The 20,301-nt window shown below is 36.3% G+C and overlaps 1 protein-coding gene across 4 annotated transcripts in view; it reads left to right on the top strand.

Moving 5' to 3' along the window:
• The window catches only part of ZNF292 (zinc finger protein 292), a 114,648-nt gene that overhangs the window by 56,340 nt on the left and 38,007 nt on the right, over positions 1-20,301 (top strand). For 2 of the 4 annotated variants that reach the window (XM_074397718.1, XM_003922956.3), the window contains 3 exons: positions 7,418-7,572; positions 7,801-7,879; positions 10,429-10,564. In XM_074397718.1, the coding sequence (XP_074253819.1) occupies positions 7,418-7,572; positions 7,801-7,879; positions 10,429-10,564 (370 nt within the window). Of the gene's footprint in view, positions 1-7,417; positions 7,573-7,800; positions 7,880-10,428; positions 10,565-15,002; positions 17,523-20,301 lie in introns of those variants that run through there. The other 2 variants (XM_074397720.1, XM_074397719.1) reach the window with 2 other exon arrangements.

The following is a 20,301-nucleotide window of genomic DNA, read 5'->3' as shown; positions in this document are numbered from 1 at the left end:
CAGCTTATTCAAGCACATTAGGTTCTCTATCAATTTCATCTTGAAAAAATTTATCCAGAATCCATCTGATGTGCTATAATTATTTTTCAGGCCCCATTGCACAGCTGTCTTCTTGTAATCTTACTTCATTCATCTCTGTCATGTTAGAGCCTCCTATTTTCTTTGTATCATTCGGACTCCTTTCCTGGTTTATTCTTCATTTTGGTGAAATTTCTCCTTTAGTAGCATTCTGAAAAAATATACCTAGAAGGTAAAAATGTTTAGACCACATATGTCTGAAAATGACTTTTCTATCTTAATAGTTAACAATCATTGGGTAGAAGTAGTTTCCCTATAGCTTTTAATGCAGTGCTTAATTTTCTTTTTGCTCCAGTGTAGCTGTTGAGAAGTCTGCTGCCTCCTCCCCCACCAATCTTATTTTGATTCTGTTTGTCCTTGAGCTCTGAAATTTTAAGAGAAAGTACTTTGGTACAGTTATATTTTGAGTAATTGTGCTGGGCATTCAGTAGGTCTTAATTTTAAAATCTTTTTTCTCTCCATACTTTTTATTAGTCTTTTTATCTATAACTGTTTATTATAACATGATGTTTTTGTTCATAAATGTAATGTTTTCTCACATATCCAGCAATATCAGTGATAGTTTCTTGAAATTTTGTTTTTTTCCCTGCATAGTTGCCATTTATTCATAGTTGCTTTTTTCCCCTTGTTTTGTTTTCTCTCACACGTTAGAAGCCTTTTAGGCTGGGAACGGTGGCTCATACCTGTAATCCCAGCACTTTGGGAGGGCTACGTGGGCAGATCACAAAGTATGAGATCAAGACCATCCTGGCTAACATGGTGAAACCCCGTCTCTACTAAAAATAGAAAAATATTAGCTGGGCGTGGTGGCATGCGCCTGTAGTCCCAGCTGCTCAGGAGGCTGAGGCAGGAGAATCACTTGAAGCTGGGAGGCGGAGGTTGCAGTGAGCAGAGATCGTGCCACTGCACTCCAACCTGGTGACAGAGTGAGACTGCATCTGAAAAAAACAAAAAAGAAATTTAAATATCTACTGGTCTTTAAATACCATATTTAAGGGTATACTGCTGAAAAGGTGATTGAGAGCTCCAAGTTCATGTGTGATTTTGTGTGTGTGTGTGGTTTTCAAAAATAAGGGGTTCTAGCTGGCTTCATTCCCTGAAGAAGACTTGGTGTCAGAATCTTGGGTCTTTTCTTTTTGATTTCCCAGAAAAAGACTCAGCTAGGGACCAGGAAGATCTGGCAGTGAGTTGGAAAAAGGGGCTTGCTATCTACAGGGGGTATATAAAGTTGACTTATTGCCCTGAAAAGTAAGATACTTCTCGACTGTGTCCAAACATCTCTTTTTAAACTTCTTTACAGAACAAACCTGCTGCTGAGGAAGAGCAGCAGTACCTCGCTCGCTTGGGTCTCCTAGCTGTGGAAAGTGAGGAGGAAATCAGGGAGGCTTAACTCCTAAAATAGACTTTTCAACCAGTTCTCTCATTTTTAGCCCCACTTTCACCCCGATCTTCAGAGACATCTGGTGCTCCCAGTTCCTGAGCCCTTTGGTGATTATGCAGTTAGTGGGTTTTGTTTGTTTTTCTTGTTGTTTTTACCTAAAGCCTACTTTGGATTCACTTTTCTTTGAGTATCAATCTTACATATGCTTTCCAGCTTTTAAAATGTTATTTCTTTTTGTTCTATTCCCATTTCCCTATTCTTACAGGTTTATGCCACTTTTAAAAAATTACTATAGTTTCAATGAGGTTTGGGGAGAGTAAGGTGCAAAATAAATGTGTCCAGTCTACCATTTCTACATGAAATCTTAAAATACATTTTAATAACTTAGAAATTTTAGAGTATGTCACATTCATCAAAGGCTCCTCAGGGAGTTTAAAAGGTCAAAACTGTAAGACATTATTTGCCACCTTTCACTCGTGTACAGTGGAGTTTTCCAAAGGTTATGTGATGTGTGGTATTGCAGTGAATTAAGTGCAGAAAACCAATAAGAGAAACCCGATCTTTTCAAATCTCATTAAAGAGATTTGAAAAATGTAAAACAATACCTCTCTTTTCGCTTTTTTCAGAAAATCCATTTTTATTACAAATATCTTATGGTAACATGATGGATTTATTATTGTTATTTTAAACCTGTTTATAAATATGTAAAAGTCTCAGTTTTCGTTTTGAATATGGTGAATGTCAATAGTTGTAACTCACACGAACAACTCTTTGGCATCCTAAGAAATTTTTAAGAGTAGTCAAGAGATCAAAATGTTTGAGAACTTCTGTTCTAGAGAACCCTAAATGTAAATTGGAACTGGAACATGAATGCAACAGTATAAACGTAACCAACACTCCACTGGTCTTATCTTTACATAGGACGATAATGTAATTTAATCCCCATGTTTATTAAATGTAACACCCCTGTGGTTTTATTTCTCTTTTGTTTTCCCTCCTAGTAATCCTTACGGCAACTAAAGGAAGCTACCAGAAGTCAATCTTTATTCTTTCTCCCTAAAGTACATATGTTCTAGACTCTGCTAATTCAAATAATGAAAAATAAGAGCCAAATTGTAAAAGTGTCCACTTTGTTCTCAAGGCGGTAAAAATTGGCTCTTAAAAGATTTTTTAAAACTGTTTGTTACATTTAAACAGATATATAATTTAATCTGTGGTGTCACAGTTTCATTAGGGATGACAAACAATTAGGAAAAGTTAAAAATCTTCTTAAGAGGGGACAATAATGAAAAACACTGAGAAACACTGTGTTAGAGATCCTTGAACATCTTGCTTATTTCTTCTATCCTAGGCTTGCCCCATAACACACACTATAGAGCAGATGCAGTAGCCATAAATAACTTCGTAGGGAATCTAGTAGATCCCTTAAAGAATAAGGTGTGGCAATGAGGCATGTAGCAACCAGAGAGCCTGTGTCTGATCTCAGTGGGAAATCTTAGTTGTCCCTCAACTCTAGCCAGTTGCTATGCTGGAATGTGGGCCCAAAGTTGCCAGGTTTTTTGTTTGTTTTTGAAGAAAAGTCAGAAACCCAAGTTTTTATGTAAAATGTATGACTTATTAGAAACAAACTCAAAAATTTTTTTAGCGATGTGCACAGCAAAACATCCATGAACTACTGGTTTATGAACATACACACATACTCACTAGTATAGTCTCTTGGTATGATGGAGTGTGTCTTTAATACGTATATGATTCCTTTCAGCATCCTGAATTCTGAATCATCTTGCTCCTCTATGAGTAACTTCAGTTGTTGGGTCACCACCTGTCTCAGGAGGCCAACTTTTTCTGTTTTTGGTTAACTAATTGTTTGGTAGTTCTGTCTTACAGGAAACAGGAAGTTGTCTCTTTTAAACTTCAACTTACTAGTCCTGGTGTGTCCTGTGAGGCACACAGAATAAAATTAACTCTTCTCTTATGTGTCAAGCCTCTAGATTTGTGAATTTGGCGATCATCTAAAATGCAATCCAAATTTTAAAAATCAGATTTACAAGTCAATTTTTATTTCTCCAGAAATGTATTGCATAGTAATTAAGAGTGAACACACTGAAGTCAGACAATGAGGGTTTGACTCCCTTCTCTGCCTTTTCCTAGCTCTGTGATCTTATGGCTTGTTATTTCAGTATTTTATGCCTCCATTTGTTCATTTTTAATATAAGCATATTACTGTACTTTCCCTAATTACTGAATGGATAGTACATGTAAAGCTCTTAGAACAATGTCCAGCACATGGTAAGTATTCAATAAATATTATTTAATATCTAGACTAAGCATCCCTAGTTCCATTAATCATTCATCAAAAAAACAGTTTTAAATTTTCTTGTTTCACTTACAGCTTACTCTCATTAATGGAAGCAATATGGTGCATTGCAGAAGAGGTTTAGATTTTGTTCCCTGTCTTTTCTCCTCTGTGCCATCTCGCCCCAACTCATCTTCAAACCAGATTACAGTGACTTTTATCTTGGTCTGCTCGTATGTCTATAAATATAAATAGATGTATATAGACACATTCATTCATTATTGAAGGGATGTGGGAACAAAAACCATTGGTTTAAAGGGGAAAAAAGTGTAGGACTTTGGTCAGATGCCATTCTCAAGTAGCAGGTCCCCAAGTTGCACTTCTGTCCAACTTGGCTACAAATTCAGGGGTTCTCACCACCCCCTCCTCAGGGTCAGTAATTTGCTAAAATAACTCGCAGAACTCAAGAAAATTCTGTGCTTACTATTACAATTTATTATAAAAGATACAAATGAACAGCCAGATGAAGAGATAACTAGAGTGAGACCTGAAAGGGTCCCAAGCACTAGAGCCGCTGTCTCTGTGGTGTTGGGATGTGCCACCTTCCCAGCATGTGGATGTGTTTTCCAACTCAGAAGTTCTTTGGCTACTGTTGTTTAGGAAGTTTTATGGAGTACATCGATAATATTGATCAAATCATATAGGCCACTGGAGATTGGGCTCAATCTCTATGCCCTTTTGCTTCTTCTGAGACTGGAGGGTGGGCTGCAAGTTTCATCTTTCTAATCACGGCATGATCTTTCTAGTGACCAGTCCCTGTCTTAAAGCTATCTAGAAGCTTCTCAGCCTAATGTTATCTTATTAACATGAAAAAGTCACGCAGGTTTCAGGGGTTTTAGGAGCTCTGTGCTGGGAACCTAGGACAAAGATCAATTATTTTTATTATACTATACCTGTATGCCTGCAAATGGCACAGACTTCAAAGACTGATAATGAATCTTAAAATCCCTTTTGACTGAATGGTTGCATCATTGAATTCCAATTTTTCTTGTATAGTCTTTTCTAGTTCATGTTGGTTCAACTGGGAACTAAGCCCAGGTCTTAATTGCTCTAATCAAAATTACCATGCAAGAGAATGTTTTCATTTCTAGCAATCCATAGTTCACTGTCATTGTCCTCTGAATGATTTAGCTGGCCAAAAGATTAGAGAGTGTATCTATTTCACATCCATAAGAAATAAAAGTTTTTATTTGAGAGATATTTAGAAGAGAAGAAAGTTAAGAATTCTCCTGTGGAGGGGCCAAAAGAAAACTTCCTTTTCATCCTCTGAAGGTTCACTGAAAATCAGCTGACAAAAACAGCAGATTAGTAGGAGAAATGGCATACAAATTTATTAATGAAAGGGAAGTGGGGAAATGTGGATGATTTTAGAGGGGGATTGTAAATGATTTTTAGGGAAATTCAGTGGGCTTGAAGAACATTCAATGGGCTTGAAGAACATAAAATGGCCTGGGACAAAGTCTGTTGAGCCTGTGAAGCATTCAGTGTTTTGTGACAGAAGTCTGTTGCGACAAAAGATGTGTTGACCAACTTCTGTCTGTCTTCCTGCCCTATGAGTTCAGTTAATGAAAGCTCAGGGAGGGGACCAAAGGTAATTTTCTTCTTCTTTGGTCAGCCTGGACTTTAGACAGATAAGGAAACTTCACAGAACAACTTCATTCTGTGCTTTGGGAGAAAGAGGATTGAGAGATGGGAAGGGACAAGGGAAGGTCAGAGAGACTCTGAGCCGCCTTCAGCATGTCAAGTGTCACAGTTTGGGGTATCAGTTTCTGAGCCCCAGCACCTGCAAAAGTGAGTCTCTGGATTGGGATTATATGTATAATGGTGACATGACTAGACAAATGTAAGGCTTTAATTCTGTGTTTACATTGAAGTCGAATCATCTTGGGTGTACTGTAGGCAGCTTCATCCCGTATTTCATGTTGGCCAGCTACAATGTCATTTGTTCATCATTACATTTAACAGTTCTGTGTCCCTTTACAGAATGCCAAGAGGTTGCAGAAACACGGATTCCCCTCTTCCCCAGCATCTCAATCGCTGCTTGGAACTTGAAAGATCAGCAATAGCCTTTGGATTTCATTTGGATTGAGCTAGGGAACTTATTTCTGATTGTTTTTTTCCTCACACAGAATCTATTTTGTATCATGAAGGTTTGTGATATAATGGGATTGTGAGGTGAGGTGAAAGTATGGATGAGAGCAAATTTGTTTCAGGGCTCATCTGGGAAAGATTGGGCTATTTTTTCCTGGATATCTGAGAAGTAAGTTTTTCCACTTCGACCTTAACTGGGAATTTTTGCTGTGGAGTTGGTTTTGGACCTAGTTGAGTGTCCCCCAACATCCCATCCTACATCATACACTGTGGCTGCAGGTTTTTTATCCTTTACAGCAATCAGTATTTGCCCTGACTTCTTAAGGGGAAAGGAAAGGCAAGGATTAGTGAGAGCCAAGATCTATGAATATATGGCTACCCTGTAGATGAGTAGTTATTTTGTTGCCTTTTTTAGTTAACCAGATTACTTTTTCTGTTCCTTTCTTCTGATCACTTACTAGTTGAAGTTAGTAGAGAGGACAAGTTAGTAAGTGCTTTGGTAGTATAATACAATACCCATCCCTTCCTTCCTTCCTAACTCCCTACAGTTTTTAAAACTGCTGCTGTATGCCAGATGATACAGGCCCTCAGGAAATTTTTTTTCCTTCAATACCCTATTTTCTAGGAAAGGACACCTGAATTTCCATGTGATTAAATGAGTCTTAAACCCAGAAGTGTGGAGAGGACCAATTGTGGCAGTCTTCTCTGTTATAAAAACATTTAATTAGAAACTGTCTTCATTTAGCATAACTATAGAACGTTTTAGATGAGTCTTACCGTGTATTTCTGTGTAACTTTTCTTGCCATTATCTTCCATCTTTATTCAGTTAGATAAATAGCATCTTTTAAAGTAATTCTGATGAGGTAAATTTAAAATATTGATTTAATTGAAAGATGAGAATTATTTTTCAATTAAAAAAATTAACATTATTACAAAAATTGCTTAACCTTAAAATCACTCTTCAGTACCTTTAATGTTGATTTTATATGTTTAAAGTCTTTGGATGAATTTTTAAATGCTAGCGCTTGTCAAAAAATTATTAATTTGTGTGTACTGTTATTTTTTATGGACTGAAAAAGGGCATGTCTTTGCTGGCCATACAGGATTCATTTTGTTGTTCTCTATTGAATTTTCTGCTGCTTCTATGAAAAATAGAAAACAGATATTATTTGAAATTCTGGTGCCTGGTCAAGTAATACTTGCCCAGTTGTCTTTTTAAAATAACTTTTAAAACTTAGTGGGGAATAGAGGAGATAACTCTTAGAGGATTTAAAACTAGCCTTGATGAAATGATGCTGTTGCTGGATGAATTAATACTAATCTTTTTCTCCTACAGAGAGCTGCCAAAAATATATGACTTTATTTCATTTAATATTTTAATCAATATAAACTACCTTTTGTTTCTATAAATTAAAAATTGTATTTAAAAAATTTTTCAGAAAAACATAGCTGATTAGTCAATGTGTATTTTGATTTACATTTTGAATACTTCTTATTCCTTCCAAAACAGACACTCCTAGAATATGCAGAGAAATGGAAAACTTCAGAAGATCCCTTACCTTTATTGGAGGTATACACAGTGGCTATCCAAAGTTATGTTAAAGCCCGACCTTATCTTACCTCTGAATGTGAAAATGTAGCCTTGGTTCTGGAACGCTTGGCATTGTGAGTAGACCTTTGAGTAAATAAACTAGATATAACTTTAAAACACACACACACACACACACACACAAACACACACACACACACACACACAACATATCAAGTCTTATGATAGTTTAATTTTAAATAGATTAGTTATGGGGAGTCTGCGTATGATATTAGAATTACTGGTTTTATTTTCCCTTGAATTTTAATAATTATTCCTATCCTTACCAACTTTTTGTTTTTTAGAAGCTGTGTTGAACTTTTACTATGTCTGCCTGTTGAGTTATCAGATAAACAGTGGGAACAATTTCAAACACTGGTGCAGGTGAGAACCTTTATCTATAGATTTCATGCAGGTATGTCTTATGTCAGTTTTCTTACTCAAAAAATTATTCGGTTAAGCTTTAAGACATCTCAATGACAGACATTAATTACTTATCTTATTAACACTAGTGTCTTACATATAGTAGATCTCCATAAATGTTTGCTAAATGTATATATACATTTAGATGGATTAAATAATCTTTATGATCAGATAATTAGGGCTTTGTCAGAGCACTAAGGGAACACAAAAGAAAATGCCCTCATTTGGATTTAGAAGCTGTTAAACTGGTTTCTGAAAATCTTCAATGTGCTATATAAGAATTTCACATACATCATTTAATCCTCATGAAAATTTGTGTGGGTAGGTATGTTTTCCCCATTTTAAAGGTGAGGAAACTGAGGCTCATACTCTAAAATAATTATCTACTCAAACAAACTTGTATAGCTAATGTCACAGAGTAGTTATTTGAACTAAGGTTCTTTATTCCAAAGCCCATGCCTTTTTTCCTGTCTGAAAACACATACTTTGTCTCTTTTAGTTAGTATTGTTGTTCTGCTTATGTGCAGTACTACGCAATTTAGCAGTTAGTTGTCTTGGAGTATTTTCAAGAATGTTAAATTTTGTTTCAAGCACTAGAGCTGGTTGTATTATAGCTTCAAGTACATTTTGATTAATTGGTTAGTTAAAAAGAACGTTCCTGCCAGCCAATTTCAGAGCTATAGTTCTCTTTCTCTGCATTTCTCTAGCCAGAGTTCTTAAAATATCTTTAGGCCTCAAGATTTTCTGTAAGAAATGTATTAAAGAGGTATAGCCTTAAATTTTAGAAGCATATAAAATAAACTATAGTTAAGCAGAGAAATATACTTTCCTATTTTAATATTAAACATTAAAATCTACATCAAATGCAACAGGCCCTTGTAGGTGGAATTCATATCTTATTTAATATGATAGGATTTTGCATAACGTCTTACATGTAACAGATGCTTAATAACTGTTTGTTGGAATGAAAGTGCCTTGTCCTGTTTGTCACATTGCCACTCACTTTTATTTACTTTTTTTTTTTGAGACAGAGTCTTACTCTGTCTCCAGGCACCAGGCTGGACTGCATTGGTGCCAAGCTCGGCTCACTACAGCCTCCGCCTCCCAGTTTCAAGCAGTGCTCCTTCCTCAGCCTCCCAAGTAGCTGGGATTACAGGTGCGCACCACCACGCCCAGCTAATTTTTGTATTTTTTCGTAGAGATGGGGTTTCACCATGTTGGCCAGGATGGTCTCGATCTCTTGACCTCATGATCCACCCGCCTCGGCCTCCCAACATGCTGGGATTACAGGCGTGAGCCACCGTGCCCAGCTGCAAGTAACTTTTTGATCATGCGTTTTCTACTTCAGATATATGTAACTTGTATCTTAGGGGTTTTTTTTCCAGAAAGTATTTTTAGGTAAATTATTTTGGAACTTCCTATTGTTTACCATTCAGATACACCCCACCACAGAATTAATTAAATATGCATAATTAGAATTCCTCATGATACTGATTTTGTTTGCCAGCGTAAGATAAACTTTTACATTTTCCTTTTTGAAACAAAAGGACTAGTTAATACCTTTTAGATGGATTGTGAAGGAAATAACTCTTTACGTCCCTCTACATTCAGTTACTTCTTAAAGAAAACTTAGTAAAGTACCTGAACTTTGTTGGAATGGGAATATTTGTATGGCATTGAGGAGTAGACTTTTTGTTTGAACATAGCATGCAGCTTTAAGAGTTTCTACAACACTTTGTTCTCATTTCCGAGCTTCCTCAAGGTTAGTTTATGCCTGTTTAACAGCATTTATTTTCTGTGTTTTAACTATTTGAACATTTCTTTACCCCATTAGAGGATAAGCCCCACAAAGTCAGGGACCTAATTATGTCTTCCCTAGCACTTTGTCCATAGAAATTCTCAATAAGCAGTTTCCGAATCAAATAAAAATTATTGGTCTTTTGTGGACTGAAGACTATGCCTATTTCATGAGGACTTGGAAATAGCTAGCACTCAGAGTTCATCATCAGCTTTAATGGGAAATTGCCAGAACTATACAGCAAATAAAGGAAAAAATCAGGCATTCAGTTATTTTCTTTAATAATTCCCTTTTATTGGCATGTGTGTAAGTTGTGACTTAGCCCGTTATGCAAATCTTTTTATTAACGGTAGATTTTGGGGAAAACTTTTTTAAACACAGCATATAAAATGTGCAAGGTCTTTTATGCTTATGGATACTCTGATCACGTCCTTGAGGAATAACTATTCCTGGTTTAGATTTTGGGGAAGAAAAAAAAAACAGACTTATTTCTGTAAATACATTATATTTATTTAAGATTTATAACTGATTTATTTCTTATCATTGAAATTCATCTTTAAATACTAGAAGTAAAAGAATTCAGCACTTTGTAATGTGATGTGAAATTTTTAAGATAAAAGTCTTTCAGAAGTTTAGTATTATATTTAAAGCCTAATAAGCTTGCTTTTAAAAATCTGTTGTAATTCTTTGGATGTTTATTTAATATTTATAGGTAGCTCATGAAAAGCTGATGGAGAATGGCAGCTGTGAATTGCATTTTTTAGCTACTCTAGCTCAAGAGACTGGGGTGTGGAAAAACCCGGTACTGTCCACTATTCTTTCCCAGGAACCATTGGATAAGGATAAAGGTAAATTTTCAAGAGAGAGAGAAAAAAAAAGAGTAATTAGCCTAGAAAAATAAGTGTTAAAGTTGTTACGATATAAGTTATCTCAGGATATTCCAAAGAAGGATCATTTAATTAAATATCTTCTGAGATATGCTTGAGGCCCTGTACCTTTATTTTATTTTGGGGAAGATGTATTTTTACGATTATAGAATCTTAGAGTAACAGAGAAACTAGAGTTTTTTCCCAGCATCTTTTCAACAGAGAAATTCCCTCTAACATTCTGACAAGTAGCAATCCAGTTTATACTTGAGAATTTATTTGATAGTTGGAGAAGCACAAATAGGATATTAAATGCTCTTCCTCAATATAGAGTAAGAAATCAGTGTTAGAACTCTTTTAAGTCTTTTGTCTTTAAGATTAATACTCAGTTTATTGCTCAGTCTTCTATCCCCTGCATTTTTGTTATATGAGTTCAGCCGGGTATCCTATTGAAAGTAGATGGCTAAATTACTTACATGTATAACACTTAATGTTTAGAGTTCAAAATTTATGTAGACTCTGAAGAAAAGTATAGTTGTCTTCTAGATACTCTTCTTGAGATTACTTAGGAAAGTGCCCAAATATCACCCTAACCTTTCCCAAGGTATTTAACTGAATAAGTAAATTTTTAAAAAAATTTGTAATATATCTAATGGAAAAAGCATATATTTACCACTGTAAGCTTCTTCTGTCATTTATTGCTGCTTTTCTTGTTGATCAGTGGCAAATCCTAGGAAATTTTGCTATGTGATAGCAAGTTATGAAGGCCATGAGAAGGGAGTGTTAAGTCTATTGCTTGTGAATGCTCTTCTGGTACTTTGATATTCACCCAAAGCCTTCCCAGCCAATCTTCAGACTTCTCTTTAGGCTGGTTATTCCTACTTGATTTCCATCTCTACCATTTCTCCCTACTTTCTTAATTGTTCTAGCAGTGTACCTGTTTCTTAGTTTTCATAAGAGGTTCATTTTTGGTATCCCCTACCTTCATGGATATCCAAAAGTTAGCTACAGTGTTCTCAAGACCTTGGGAGGAGATCCTTTCATTACTCAAAATAATAATAGTAATAATAATAATAGATTTATTTATTTACTTATTTATTGAGACAGGGTCTTGCTCTGTGGCCCACACTGGAGTCCAGTGGTGTGATCATAGCTCTCCTCAGCCTCAGCCTCCAGGCTCAAATGATTCTCTCAGCCTCCTGAGTAGCTGGGACTACAAGCACATGCCACCACACTCAGCTAATTTTTTTGTTTTCATTTTTTTGTAGAGGCAGGATCTCCCTGTGTTACCCAGACTGGTTTCAAACTCCTGGGCTTAAGCAGTCCTCCCACCTCAGCTTTTCAGAATGTTGGGATTACAGACATGACTGACCACACCCAACCTAACAATAAATTTAAAAGTTGAGAATTGTAGATTTTTTTTGCCTTGCCATATTACCTTTATCCCCAATAGATTAATACCAATATGCTTTACTTCTAGCACCAAATTATACTTTCTGATTTCTCATCTTTTAGAAATATTAGATGTGATATATTAGTAATAATATCAAATTACAAGTTCCTAACAGTTGGAAAGTGCTTTTATATGCATGATTTTATTTAAACATCATAGTGAATCCTGTGAAAAAAAAGGTAGGATCTTTATTGCCCCTATTTTTGTTTGTTTGTTTTTTGAGGAGGAGGAGGAGTTTTGCTCTTGTTGCCCAGGCTGGAGTACAATGGCGCTATGTCAGCTCACCACAACCTCCGCCTCCCAGGTTCAAGTGATTCTCCTGCCTCAGCCTCCTGAGTAGCTGGGACTACAGACATGTGCCACCACGCCTGGCTAATTGCATATTTTTAGTAGAGTTAGGTTTCTCCGTGTTGGTCAGGCTGTCTCAAACTCCTAACCTTGCGATCCGCCCACCTCAGCCTCCCACAGTGCTGGGATTACAGGGGTGAGCCACTGCACCAGGCTTATTGCACCTATTTTTCAAATCAGAAAATAGAGGCGCAGAAAGATGAGCATTTTTTCCACATCACATTACCAGTGATGAGAGGCATTTTTTCCATATCACATTACCAGTGATGAGAGGCAGAGTCAGGATTAAAGTCAGACATCAACCTCTCCCTATTATGTCCTTTTGCATCTAGGCCAATAAAATAAAGTTGCACATACTCTAAGGATTGTCTTCTTTTCCCATTGTCAATTTCTGAACAGCATTTTGCCAATTTCACACATTATGCTAAAGTGGGAAAAAAGGAACCTTTATCTTAGCAGACGTTTGAACTTTATTTGAAAAGATAATGTGCTTGATTTCTTTACTTGTTTGAATGTGCCTAACATTGTATCTGTTAACCAGTGTCTCTGCCCATCTCTGTGCTGCCTTATTTCTTGATCTTCATCTGTCATAGCCACTGGAATAATAAGGACTATGCAGTCAGAAGGAGTTTTCCTCAAATTAGATGGATTGTAGGTAGTCGGACTAATACAATACAGCTCATGAAGCAACCAGGAGATGTTGCATGATTGAGAGATTTGCAGCCATAATGTAGCCTGCAGCAAGTTTGAAGAGAAGAGTAAGAGCTCAGAGAATAATGAGGATACCGCTATAGGTTATGCTCATTAGTTTGTTTATAGTGAAGCCTTTGAAGTTTTGATGTAGTATTTGAACAGTAAATAACCTGATTAATCCTGAGTTGTTCTAGTTTATTTTTTTCAATTGACTGATTTTTGGACCTACGAAAGCCCAGCTCAACCAAGAAATACTCTGATTTGGAAGAGTAAAGGTAGACAGGACTCAGAGATGCTGGTTTCACTTCAGAGTTTGAGTATCCTAGAGTGAGGTGGCTCTAATAACTAAACCAATATAAATCAAATAGATGGTTTTTAATATCAAAGGAACTTTAGGCATACTTAAATATTATGCCTCTCTTTAGTCATAATCTTGGGATTGGAAAGGTACTTAATGCTCAATTATTTGTTACACAATTTTAATTCCCCTCTAAAACATCACTGTTAAATTAGACTTTACATAAGTACCATACTCTAGAAATGATAAATTAGCCTTATTTTATAAGCCTCACTTATCAGTGATAAAGGCTAATTTATCACTTCTAGAGTATGGTACTTATGTAGTTCAGTCTGTTCCTAGCCTGCAATTAGAAAATCTTCATTGTGAAAATTGTGAAAACTAATTCTTGGAGTTTCCCTCTTTTGGATCTCCTGCTGCCTCTAAAGCCATAGTAAAGTATAAATCTCTCTTTCACTTGGTAGCAATTGAGATTTTTTGAAAATTGCCATCATGTCTGCACTTAGTCTTCTTTTTTTAAAAAAATTTTTAATTTTTGTGGATATATAGTAGGAGTATATATTTATGGGAGTTTTCTTTTGTAGACCAAAAACCTTGATGTGGAATAATTATACATCTACAATTGTGATTCCTCCTCTTTGAGTGCATTTTATGTTTTTGTGGTTCTCTTTAATGTGTAAATCTCAGCATTTAATCTGAACTCTAAATGTGATCTGGCCAGTTTTGAGGTCAGTAGTACCCTCTTTCTCTTCATCCTAACAATTTATGCTTAAGTTAGTGTAACCTAAGATGACATTACCCTTTCGGGCAGCCATGTCATTTTCACAACTTAATGAGGTTACTAAAATCACCTAAAATTTTTAAAAAATAAATGCTAACTTTGAATTATGTCTTCTTAATCTACATTTGTATACTTTTTCTTTTGGTATACAAGTTTATTACCTTTTTCTTTCTGTTTAATTTTACCATGTTAGATCCATTCTGTCTCCCCTACTTGTCAAGGTTCTTTTTAATCCTGATTTTATTTTTCAAAGATTTTGTCCTTCCCAATTTTCTCTCATTTTGCAGACTTCATTTGCATATACCCTATTGGCATCCAGGTTCTTGATCATAACCATAGAAAGGTCATGTCCGGAAATCAATCTTCTGGGATACTTACAAAAATCTTTGTGCTTGCCTTTAGTTCTTAACATCCATATCCATTGATTATTATTGTTTTGTCAAATATACCTATTTTCCCACATGCTGGCCCATGGTTCTCTTTTCTGTCCATAAGGATTTGGTGAAAGGCCGTAACAAGTGTTTGGCTAAAGTTATCTTACGTAAGATTACTCAATACTGAGGTTAGTCTGACCTGATTTATTTTTTATGTAAACATTTTATTTTAGAATAGTATTAAATTTATAGAAAAATAGTGAAGAGTTTCCATATACCCTACACCCAGTTTTCACCATCATTAATATCTTACATTAGTTTGGTACATTTGTCACAATTAATAAACTAATATTTATGCTTTGTTATTTATTAATCCATACTTTATTCCAATTTCCTTAGTTTTTACCTAATGTCCTTTTTCTATTCCAGGATCCCATCCAGGATACCACATTACATTTAGTCGTCATGTCTCCTTAGGCTCCTCTTGGCTGTGACAGTTTTTCAGACTTTCCTTGTTTTTGATGACCTTGACAGTTTTGAGGAGTACTGGTCAGGTATTTTGTAGAGTGTCCCTCAATTGGGATTTGTCTGATGTTGTTCTCATGATTAGACTGGGGTTATGGGTTTTGAGGAGGAAGACCAGAAAGGTAAAGTACCATTGTCATCACATCATATAAAGGGTATATATTGTCAACATGGCTTATCACTGTTTGGGGTTCTTTTGTTGGGGGGGTGTTTTTTTTGTTTTGTTTTCTGGATTTTTTTGAGAAAGGGTCTCACTCCATTGCTCAGGCTGGAGTGCAGTGGTGCAATCCCAGCAGCTCACTGCAAGCTCTACCTCCTGGGTTCAAGTGATTCTCCCACCTCAGCCTCCCAAGTAGCTGGGACCACAGGTGTGCGCCACTGCCTGGCTAAGCTTTTTTGTGTTTTTTTATACAGATGGGGTTTCGCCATGCTGGTCAGGTCTCGAGCTCCTGACCTCAAGTGATCCGTCTGCCTCAGCCTCTTGAGGTGCTGGGATTACAGTTGCAAGCCGCTACACCTAGCCGACTTACCACTGTTGATGTGAAGCTAGACCACCTAGCTGTGGTAATCTGTGTCATGTTTCTCCACTGTGAAGTTACTCTTTTCCCATGCTATATTCATTAGAATGAAATTACTATGTGCAGCCCATACTTGAAGTGGAAAGTTATGCTCCATCTTAAGGGAGCAGTATCTACATGTTATTTAGAATTCTACACAGGAAATTTGTCTCCTCCCTATTTATTTATTTGTTGAATCAGTCATTTATATTAGTATGTCCTTATACATACATACTTTATACTTTGGTCATAATTTGATATTACTTTATTTTATTGCTCAATTTGTTCCTGCTTTGGCATGGGAGCTCTTTCCATTGACTCTTGCGTCCCTCGTCATGGGTTTTGGTTTCGGTTTTGGTTTGCTTGTGTTTTTTTGTTTGTTGGTTTTTTTGTTTTGTTTTGTTTTGTTTTTTTGAGACGGAGTCTCGCTCTGCCACCAGGCTGGAGTGCAATGGTGCGATCTCAGCTCACTGCATCCTTCACCTCCTGGGTTCAAGCGATTCTCCTGCCTCAGCTTCCCAAGTAGCTGGGACTATAGGCACGTGCCACCATACCCAGCTAATTTTTGTATTTTTAGTAGAGATGGTGTTTCACCATGTTGGCCAGGTTGGTCTTGAACTTCTGAACTCAGGTGATCTGCCCGCTTCAGCCTCCCAAAGTTTTGGGATTACAGGTGTGAGCCACTGCACCCTGCAGGTTTTGTTTTTTGTGTGATTACTTCCTTGCTTTCTGGCACTATAATATGCTCAATGCTTATCTGGCATATTTCCTGCCTGAGTCCTGGAATCAACCATTTTTCTAGGGAGCACTTGCTGCTTTTATTGGAGAATGGTATTAGAAACCAAGATCCATATTAAACTAAATATGAATTCTTTTTGATGTCTCCAAGTCTAATCCATTAACACAAGGATCATTCCAGCCTCTCCTTCTCTTATCTGTAACCTCCTACTTCAACAAAATGTCATATAATTGGAATCATACAGTGTGTATATAGCCTTTCAGACTAGCTTCTTCCGCCATTGGCCATTCATTTACTTAATCCTAGTTTAGTCCTATAGGAAGCAGCTTTATTAATTACAGTACAGTGCTTTCATACAGTTCTTTTTGACTTTATTTTTACATTCTCCACTCATTTCCATAGTTAGTTAGGTTAGCACCTTATTTCTCCATTTCTTTCAGTGAGGTTCTTTTCATACATTTGTAATACAGTTAGATTATTTTGTCACATTCTGTATTCCATCTTGGCCTTCCTGAACCTTCTCAATAATTTTTTTTTCAATTTGCATACCTTAAGATTTCCTCTTTGTGTTGTATAGTTGTATAGGTTTTGACAAATGAATAGTGTCGTGTTCATCATTACAGTATTTTACATAGTCATTTCACTCCCTTAAAAAAAAAAATACTTGTGCTTCACCTATTCAACCTTCTCCCAAAAACCTGACAACTACTGATCTATTTGCTATCTCTATAGTTTTGCCTTTTCAGAATGTCATACAACTAAAGCTTTTCATTCAGGCTTCTTTCACATAGCATTGTACATTTAACATTTAATCCAGGTTTTTATGTGTCTGTTAAACTAATGAGTTTGTGGATACTGTCCCACAGTATCCATTCACGCCTGTTAAAGGTGAATGGCTAAACAAACTGTGGTATATCCATATAATCCATATAATGGAATATTATTTAGTGATAAAAAGGAATCAGCTAATTGCTTATGCACCTGTTAAAGGTGAGTGGCTAAACAAACTGTGATACATCCGTATAATGGATGCCAGTTTTTGATGTATGTGCTGCCGGTTTCTGTTGATTTAATTAAAGCCATTATAAACATTTACATGCAGGTTTTTGTGGATGTCAGTTTTCAGATCAGTTGGTTGAAAATACCTGGGAGTACAATGGCTATATCATATGGTAAGACTGTGTTTAGCTTTGAAAAAAACTGTCTTCTAAAGTGCCTATACCATTTTGTATTCTCATCAGCAATGAATGATAATTCCTTTTGCTCAGGCCCTTACCAGCAATTGGTATTGTCTGTTTTTGGAATTTTAGCCATTCTAATAGGCATCTAGTGATATCACATTGTTATTTTAATTTGCATTTCTGTAATGACAAATGATTCTGAACATCTTTTCATATGCATATTTGCCATCTGTATATCTTTGGTGACGCATCTGTTCAGATCTCTTGCCTATTTCTTAATTGGGTTGTTTGTTTTCTTATTGTAGAGTTTTAACAGTTCTTTGTATATTTTGGGTACAAGTTCTTTTTCAGATATGTGTTTTGCAAATCTGTTCTTTCTTGCTTGTGAAAGAATCCTCTTGTGGCTTGTCCTTTCTCTTAAGAGCAACTTACAGAGCAGAAGTTTTACATTTTAATGAAGTCCATCTTTCCAGTTTTTTCTTCCATGGATCATACTTTTTGTATTTTTATCTAAAATCTCATCCCCGAATCCAAGGCCAGGTAGATTTTTCTATAGTCTTTTCTAGAAATTTTGTAATCTTGCATTTTACGTATGGGTATGTGATTCATTTTGAGATGAATTTCTGTGAAAAGTGTAACTTAATTTATGTTTAGTGAATTCATCTTGGCTCTTACTAGTCACACTTCTTTTTCTGAACAATCACAACCCATCTTTTTAATATAATTAATTTTTAAACTCTTATTCAGGATTACATCTGTTGTTGTTTCTACAGTTTTGCAAGAAGTACCATCAGCCCTGTTTTGAAAATTACATTTTGCCATCTGTTTTCACTTATTCTATGGTTTGTTCTACTCTTAAATCTTAAGCTTATCAAACTATCATAAGAGTAGAATAAGTATACTTTTCTCTGCCATCATAAATAATACATAATCAAACGCAAGTAGCAGACTTTCCTAAGAAGGTACCACCATTCTTAATTGTATTGTTTTTAGCATTTTTGATGAGTCGGATGTCATCTTGAGTTTTAGCTTTATTAACATTTTGCATAGGTTGTTAGTACCAAGTGTCTGACACTCATGATACATCCTTGGTCCTATACCTGTTTTCCTTCTTTTGTATGTATTACTTTAAAATCTAAGCCCTGAGACAACTCCCTATTATAGTCACACTGAATTTTTTAGTCACTTGACTTCTATATTGGGTTAATTTGCAATTGCATAAATTGCATTTTTGTCAGCTTGCCAGTCCATTCTTGCATCTTGAACACTGCAGTTCTCTTTTTCTCCCCCTACAACTCTTTTGTTTTCAAAGGAAATTTCTAAAGCTTAAGCTTTTCCGTGATACATATAAATCATTCATGGTTTGTGAGAAATAAGCCCTTATTTTAGTAATAAACTTTGCATTTTAAAGTAAACATAAAAAATTGTTCTTAATTTGCTAGAATTAGCATTAGCTAGAATTAGAATTAGCATACCTACGATGCAGTAATATTTTAGAGGGAGAAGGAATGAGAGGAGAGAGCAAGTGATAACCAATATTGCCCAGATAAATAGGCTGAGGTCAGATCTGATTACATGCAGATCTGATTACCCTACTATTTTATAATTAAATATAAGTATTTAATTACATGATCCTAAGTTTTCATGTTTACCAAAAAGGATTTTTAAATACACTCTTTGGTTTCTTCTTCTTTTAATTAAAATTTATTTTATATATTTTTTTTTTGAGATGGAGTTTTGCTCTTGTTGCCAAGGCTGGAGTGCAATAGTGCAATCTCAGCTCACTGCAACCTTTGCCTTCTGGGTTCAAGCGATTCTCCTGCCTCAGCCTCCCCAGTAGCTGGGATGAGAGGCATGTGTCACTCCTGGCTAATTTTGTATTTGTAGTAGAGACTGGGTTTCTCCTTGTTGGTCAGGCTGGTCTCGAACTCCTGACCTCAGATGATCTGCCTGCCTCAGCCTCTCAAAGTGCTGGGATTACAGGCATGAGTCACTGTGCCCTGCCTGGAGGGAGGGAGGGAGGGAGGGAGAGAGATAATTTTTTTTTTTTGAGATGGAGTCTATCTCTGTCACCCAGGCTGGAGTTCAGTGGTGCAATCTTAGTTTACTGCAATCTCCACCTCCTGGGTTCAATCGATTCTCCTGCCTTAGCCTCCCAAGTAGCTGAGACTACAGGTGCTCGCCACCATACCTGGCTTATTATTTGTATATTTGGTAGAGAGAGGGTTTCACCGTGTTGACCAGGGTGGTCTCGAACTCCTGACCTCAGGTGATCCACCTGCCTCAGCCTCCCAAAGTGCTGGGATTACAGGCATGTGCCACGATTCCTGGCCTTAATTGGGTATATTTTATAATGTTACATGGAAATATCTGTCATATTTTAGTTAACTCTGACACTCATAATTAAACCTTATTTCATACAAAAATTAGAGCATACTGACTAGGTTCATCTATGACATGAAATACTTTCTAATCTTTAAAAGTTAATTCTGTTTCCTGAAAATGTAACATCTTTCTTCAAGAAAGGGTAAGAGGTGGGGTCAAGGTTGATTATCCCTAATTGGTCGTTTGGAAGTTACCATGAGCAGTAGTCTCAATGCTGGCTATAATTAGAATTACCTGGGGAGTTTTTAGATAGACCAGTGCCAGGGCCCTACCTCATACCAATTAAATTAGACTCTCTGGGCATGGACCCTGGGTATTAAATACCTTTTGGAAGTTCAAGACAATTGTATAGCCATGGTTAACAACCAGTATTCTAGAGCGTGAA

This window comes from Saimiri boliviensis, chromosome 4, assembly GCF_048565385.1.
Source record: "Saimiri boliviensis isolate mSaiBol1 chromosome 4, mSaiBol1.pri, whole genome shotgun sequence".
NCBI lineage: Eukaryota > Metazoa > Chordata > Mammalia > Primates > Cebidae > Saimiri > Saimiri boliviensis.
This window is presented reverse-complemented; position numbering and strand designations above follow the sequence as displayed.